Below are 7,500 nucleotides of genomic sequence, written 5' to 3' on the forward strand. Positions count from 1 at the left end.
TAAAAACAACAACAACAAAATAATATTAATGAAAAAATAAATTAAATACAATGAGCCAGTTTCAGGTTTATACCTTCTGGTCAGTTGTAAGAGGAGTGTAACCAGTCATAAGGAAATGAAGCCGGGGAGTGGGAATGAGAGATGCAATCAAACCAATGAGATCATTGTTCATGTAACCTGAAAGATAGATTTGCAACCTATGGCTTAGCTGCCAAAGAGTATCACATTTCCCAGCAGCCCTGTTTGTAAACATTAATATTATCTCTTTCTCACCTGGATACCTCAGTGTTGTTGTACTTGTCGCCATTATTGTGGAAACCTAAATTAAAGATTGACAATAAAAAATATTGTAACTGCAAATAATCAACTTTACATTAAACAGTGATTCAGGCCATGAGAACATATTGACCATATACCAGTTGATTAACTTGAGAAAATGTTGGATTTTGAATGTGTAGCCTGTCTGCAGCTATTCTGTTCAGAGCTGTGTTATCAAGTACGACCTTAAAAAGAAGCAGTAGAACCAAAAATCACACACTCATTTTAACCAATCAGGGAAAATGTAAAGCATTACCGGTAACCTCTAATCTATTGCAGAGTTTCACTGACCACACAATCTGCATTCTGGGTAAGTCTCTTGAGAGTTAGAATTGAGTTATATGGCTGCACGACAACATCACTGAAATCTTCCTACATAATGATAAAAAATGATTTTGTATTAGTACAGCACAGAACCTAAGGAAGCCCTGAGAGCAGAGCTTGTAATGAGAGGCAAGCAGAAGATGAACCTTTACACCAATGCAGTATCATCCAATTCCAATTTTTATAATCCCTTAGTTCGAACTAATATACGAAAATTTTCAATCCACTTTCAAGGCCCTAAATTTTTCAATTCTCTTGACAGTCAAATTAAATCATCTGGATACCGCTCAGTTTTGCAAAAACCTTAAAAGATTTCTTCTTTATCGTTAGTGGCATCAAATTCTTCGACGTATTTACGCTTTTGTATTTTTGTGGATAAATGTGTGTGTGTGTGCACTCTTTCGTCTATTTAATAATATATTGTATTACATCCCAGTGCTATCTTAAACTTCATTTCTTAGTCTAATTTGAGGAAGCCCATAGCTCCATAAGCTCTTATAGTTTCTTTATGGCCTTCCTTGCCTTTTTTACAATTTTTTGTATTTTCTTTAATAAATCGGATACATTATATGTAATCATGGCAAATAAAAACCTTGAAACCTTGAAACCTTGAACTAGTGAAACAGCGAGAGATTGAATGTAAATTGATTAGGGACTAGCCTACAGGTTTAAGTTTCTTTTGGCTTATTTAGATCAAGCTAAGGATAAGGCATTGTTAAAAAGTCTTCCACCTGTTGAGGAAACACTGAATATGTTTGTATTAGCTTCTTTGGGAACCTGTGGAAAGGAAAAGATAAGTTATTTAAGATATCAGTATTCTGCTTTGGACATGATTTATTAGAGAATCACAGATACCAAGTTTTCAGTTTTACCTATCATTAAGTTTCTCCAAAAGGTATGAGCCCATACCAGATCCAGTGCCACCAGCAATCGAATGACACATTACAAAGCCCTTTAAATAAAAGACAAGCAGTGGGGACGTTTTCTTAAAGAAAGCAAAAAACAAATTTCTGTGTAAACGTTTGCTTTGCCAATTTACCTCCAAGCTGTCACTTCCATCAGCTTCTCTGTCAATGATATCAAACATTTCTTCATGAAGACGTTCGGCCTGAAATTAGTGAGAATAAATTAGGCTCTCATCCCAAGAATTTAATTTCCTTTTTAACTGTGCATGTACTGGTAAACAGAATGTTTTAAAAAGGAATATCTCATTAAGCACACTCAAACTTCACATTAGATTACTGTTAAGATCACGCTTATTTCTGAAGAACATTTTCATCATCAAAAAACAATAAATAACAAATACTTAAATAGTACTGAACCTGTGAATAGCCACTGGCCCAGTTATTACCAGCTCCTCCTCCATGTTTTGAGGTGTACATGTTTTCTGGATTGTACAGATTAGCATATGGTGAAGATGTAATTGTATCTATAACCTTAGGAGAACACAAAAAAGCATAAGTTAGCTTTTTAAGTCCTCACCAAACAACACTTGTAATTCAGTCTTGGGAATCAAAATTTGATGTTTAATACTTTGGAGAAAATTCTCAAAATTAGTAATTGCAGAGAAAAGCTAAAATGCACCAACAACTACTGGCTACAACTATGCAAACGTATCCAGTTGACTGCAGACGCAGAAAACACCTAGAGTGTGTATAACAGCAAACAAATGGAATGGTAAGTTGTACGTCATTCGTAATTGCACCCCTAGGAGGACACCATCTCAGATGCCACTCTGGACTTCAGCCATGGAAGGAAACCCACTTCAGTGTTCTATGATAGCCATCTATCAACACTGTTGAGGCTGAGTTGTGTAAACTTAAACTTTGCCAATTTGATTTTTTTATATTTTTGGGCGGCAATTCCTGGTTTCCTTAGTCTAGTTAAATATTCAACCAACTGGTCAGTTTCGTGAAAAATGATAACCTATTCTACACACAAACACTCTCACTAAGATTTACATACACCCTATCCTAGAGTAACCGCTTGAAAATCATACACTTTACAACGGCACATACCTATATAGCCCATATATGGCAGTAACGTCCACCCTCCCCCCTCACGAGTGTTTACCCCAGTTAGTGCCTACAGTGCTTTCAGCAACTAGGCCTTGAATTCACTGCCAGAGACTACAGAGAAGATGACTCAGCCCTTATCGTTATGCACAACCTAAGGTTGATCCTGGCCATAAAAATGGTCAGATTGTGGACTAACAATGTGATCCTGAGGGACATTGTCATTGGACACAGATGGATACAAAATACAGGATCCCAGGGGACCTCTCTATGGCAACCTTCTGTCAGAAAACTATCCAGAGCTGCTCCCAGCTCCTATCCTGTTGATAATACAACATTAAGATGTTCTTGGATACAGGCAATTCAACAAGTCATTTTGCAAGCAATTGGGAAGGCTAAGATTAACCCTAACCCTACACTGCAGAAGACTATCCATGGGGCCAATGTATGGTTCCAAATGTGCATGACACATGTCGCATGATGCAGAGTGAAGTTACTACAAACCACCTAAAGGGGAGATCATGGGGTGCACAAGTAATTTTTTAATTATGTTTTTGAGCATTTATCTAAATAATACTATTTCTCTTCCAGTCATTTGGTCACTTTGTCCCTTCTCCTTTGATCCCAGCCATGCAAACACAGACAGATGCCAATGATAAAGCATTTAATTCTAACCCTTATAATTTTATTATAACATATAAGCTAGCTGAATGATACATGTAGCAACCTATGGTAAAGCTCTGCTCTTTCAATGTTTCTTACTTACAGCTTGATATGAAATAATTACATGTCTTACCCTTGGCTCTAAATCCAGTAAAACCGCCCTTGGAATGTAGTGTTCATCATCAGCCTATGCAATATTCACCTGACAATTAGCATTTACTGGATGAAGTTGAGTGCAATTACAAGAAGCTCTGGCTGGGATTTGAACCCACAACTCTTCATGATCTAGTACGGATGCTCTAACCACTTTGAGACTGCATGATGCAGTCGTAGACCATACTCACATTTCACCCTTGCTCACCACAGAATCTCCAGTAGCTCAGTGGTTAGTGCATCCGTTCTAGCTCATGGAGGGTTGTGGGTTCAAATCCCATCTGGGGTTTGAAACTTTTTGGACTTCCCATTTGACGATGCATGGTATCTTTCGTGTATTAATTTTACTGTCTATTTATTTAGGTGACACTTGCTTTCATCTTAAAAAAATAAATAAATAATATTCACATTTTTAATTATTATAGCAAACTTTCTTGTGTACATTCATTTGATAAACAACCACACCAACAGATGATGGTCAGGCATATGGAATATGACGAGGAGATTTATGCCAACTGAGGAGGGTGTTTGGCCTCATCAGGACTAACACATGCAAATTTCTTCAAACTTCTTAGGAAAGGATTTTATTTATATTTGTATCCATATCACCAAATTTTAGGGCACAATTAGTTATTTTAAAGTCCAGCTTGCTGTCTTTCCTTGAAAGTGCTCCTAAATTATTAAAAAAAATCACTTCGATCCTCTTTTTCTTCACATTTTCAAAGTGTGTTTGCTTAACACTTGACTGGTAAAATTTTGAGCTTTGATTTTTATCCAAAAGCTGTTTACTTTGAGTGTAATTAGTTTTGGATTTCACAGCTCCCCATTGAAGCTACTCACCTTCAAAACTTATTGGTCTAGGGAAAAGTGAGGTAATTTACTCACTAGCTTATAATTTAAGTGCATACATGTAAATGCAGATTATTATTATTATTATTGTTATTATATGTGCAAAACACGAGTTTAAAAGTCTGAAAGCCTAAAACTCCTGTGCTGCACATTAATTCAGCCACATACATATACACACACGTTGTCCCCTGTGTTGTGGACTGGCCTTCATCTGGACAGGGAAATCTTTCACTTCCTAAATTAATTGTAAACTGCATAAAAAGCAGTCCGGCCAGTCTCAGTTCCCCACAAAAAGCATTGTAAATTAGTCCTTGAAAGCCCTGAAGGGGAGAGACTAATAACTTCACTTCACTCCACACATTCTTAAACTTCCAAGTCTTTGGTGTCAGTCTTTGATGTCATTTTCTCCTTGATCCAGCTTTCTCTAAATTTAAAGTTAGTGATGGCAGACCATTAAATAGGAAAACTTCAGTTAAAATAAACAAGTGGTTTTGTGAAATCAAGTCTTAAAACTTGTGTCACTCAGTGTTTACTTAACATACCAGTAGTCTTGAATCCAAAGAAAAAGAAGAAGAATATTATTGATGTTTTTGGTCATAGTAGCACTTTATGTCTTCTAAGAATCAAAATGAAGCAGTGGTTATCTTAACTTTTGAATGAAGGGGGTAGTTTCTGAAGAAACTGTGGTGCTGCGGCGGTGGGGAAGTAGTATACAAAATTTGGTTTTATCAATGGAGTTGATAAATTTTGTAATCTGGCCACCCTACAGAGATTCTCTGTACGGTGGCCAATTTACATTATCAACTCCGTTGATAAAACCAAATTTTTGTATCTTAACTTTTGTTGGCTAGTTGTAACTTTTTTCCACAAGATACCGGTAAGTTTTAAAGATTGAATGACTCTCCTTGTTGCCTTTTAAAGTGTTTCAGAGTATTACTGTATCAATGTCAGTGTTAATCAGGGTTTAAAATTTACTGCTCTTCAGCCAATTTGATGCTCACGAAAGTCATGGCAGAGTGACATAGCATTAGACGATTAGCATTGGACGATTCACTTTACCACTATTCATTTGTTTTGTTGACAGGCTCAATCATGCTCAGGATCTTTAAATAAATTACAAAAATAAAATGATGTGGGATGCTTTCAATAACATAAGGGAGCAGGGATGGCGCAGTGGTGAGAGCAATCGCCTCCCACCAATGGGACCCAAGTTTGGTTCCTGGACCCTATACCATAAGTGGGTTGAGTTTGGGTTGGTTCTCTACTCTGCTCTGAGAGTTTTTCTCAGGGTCCTCCGGTTTCTCCCCTCAACAAAAACCAGCATACAGCTGATTCCAGCTAGCTGTAAGCTGTGCTCCAAGGTCACACATGGACCGTATAGCGACAGCCAGAGGCGCCATAGTATGCTTTCATTTCTACCTTGATGAGCTGCGTTGTTGCTGTACTTGCAATGACGATTAGCGTGACAATTATTATTATTATTATTTGCTAGAATTGATGATAATTTGAATCAGATAAAGAGTAAATTTTACAAAAAGAGACTTGACCTGATAGAAAAATACATCTTTTCTGTCAGTGCCATCAGTAGCAAAGTCCTCAAGGATTCCATCTGTAAGACATAATACATATTAGGTGCGGTTACACTAGACCTCTTGCCCATGGGGAACCTTGGGGTTACGGCTTGGGTTTACCCTGGGTTATGATCGACTCCCCATTTGCGGTTACACACTTGTAAATTACCCAAGGGGAAGGTAAGCGTTGGCCTGTTTTGGTGGGAAACTTACCTTTAAGATAAGACAAGATGAGATTTATTAGTTTTTCCACTAAATGGTTTTTGAAAAACTAATTACAATACAAAATACATTAAAATTAAAGATCTAAAAAAAAAGTAAACATCGAAGATCTACATCTGAACGACAAACTTTTCTTTGGCTTATTTTCGGTAATTGTCACGATCGGCGCTTCTCTTAAACTGTCCACCTCAATTAAGTTCAGCGATTCATCGCTTCATTTTAAGAAGGCAACAAAGACGTCGACTTCAGTTACGCTTTCTCTAGTCCTTGCAACTCTCCAATTTATAATTTAGACGTCGACTTGCTGCTGGCCAGAAAAGGCGTGCTTGGGTATTTCCACGTCCGCAGTTGTTTACACAGTTCATCACAGCATGTATTTTCCTCGCGTTCGGCAATCTTGTGATTGGTTGAGCCACTTTGGGGTTTTGTTAACCATAAGACTTACATCTGGAACTGTCATGGGCAATTCTTTTGTTCTTTTTGACGTATCCATGGAAATTTCCCACAGAAAATTTTCCTTTGGGCAGATTGGTTACACATAAAAAATTGCTTCCCCGTGGGAAAAAGCCACTTACCCAAGGGCAAAATGGCTAGTGTAACCGCAGCTATTAATCTCTCCAGATCCAGTACTTCATTCTATAGATATATCCTAAAATCTGTAAAAATCCTTTTCTGGAAGAGAAACAAATCTCTAGGAGAGTTACAGACCACCTGTCTGCCAATCAACATTGAGACTGTTACTGGATCATATTATATTAATTTTGATATTCTAGAACTGTGCATCACACAATCATTGAATAAATTAAAATATTAAAATAGTATCCTATTGAACATTATGCATGCACCTTTTGTATCCAGTTTCATGTTTCATCTTTTACATCACTTGTACCACTTATATCTTCGAAGTGACTTGTACTATGTGCAAATGTCAAATACGTACACGTTTTAACCCATTGAAGACTAAACCAGCCCAACGATTTTACTCATCAATAGGGAACCCCCAGGAGTCAATGGGTTAATTACATTTAAAATAGACCGTTTTCGTATTCTCAGTATTGGACTGGAACTAGCTTGCAATGGAGGCTAATGCGGGGGAATACATTAAAATGTATTTGCATTTGAAAAGATTCCCCCGCATTAGCCTCCATTGCAAGCTAGTTCCAGTCCAATACTGAGAATGCGAATATGGTCTATTAGTTTGATAAATGGAGAGTAATCTTTGTATGGGAATTTGGTATTCTCCAATCAAGTATCTTCTTTTTTTCTAAGGTTGTATTTTTCTGTGACAAAGTATTATCAACCTTAAATTTAAATTCTTACTGTGATCCACAGCACAGATGTAAAAGAATGCAGAAAAATATAATTTTTGAAACTACTGTTTATTT

The 7,500-nt window shown here is 37.0% G+C and overlaps 1 protein-coding gene across 2 annotated transcripts in view; it reads right to left on the bottom strand.

Moving 5' to 3' along the window:
- Positions 1 to 7,500, bottom strand: part of LOC138042903 (tubulin gamma-1 chain) — an 18,137-nt gene that overhangs the window by 6,561 nt on the left and 4,076 nt on the right. Inside the window, exons 3-12 of one of the 2 annotated variants that reach the window (XM_068888969.1) lie at positions 5,870 to 5,931; positions 3,454 to 3,507; positions 1,965 to 2,078; positions 1,682 to 1,750; positions 1,515 to 1,594; positions 1,374 to 1,419; positions 610 to 690; positions 417 to 503; positions 274 to 319; positions 74 to 177 (exon numbers count right to left, since the gene is read on the bottom strand). In XM_068888969.1, coding sequence (XP_068745070.1) covers positions 74 to 177; positions 274 to 319; positions 417 to 503; positions 610 to 690; positions 1,374 to 1,419; positions 1,515 to 1,594; positions 1,682 to 1,750; positions 1,965 to 2,078; positions 3,454 to 3,507; positions 5,870 to 5,931 — 743 coding nt within the window. Of the gene's footprint in view, positions 1 to 73; positions 178 to 273; positions 320 to 416; positions 504 to 609; positions 691 to 1,373; positions 1,420 to 1,514; positions 1,751 to 1,964; positions 2,079 to 3,453; positions 3,508 to 5,869; positions 5,932 to 7,500 lie in introns of both variants that reach the window. The other variant, XM_068888958.1, reaches the window with a different exon arrangement.

The sequence above is a fragment of the Montipora capricornis genome, chromosome 1 (assembly GCF_036669925.1).
Source record: "Montipora capricornis isolate CH-2021 chromosome 1, ASM3666992v2, whole genome shotgun sequence".
Taxonomy (NCBI): domain Eukaryota; kingdom Metazoa; phylum Cnidaria; class Anthozoa; order Scleractinia; family Acroporidae; genus Montipora; species Montipora capricornis.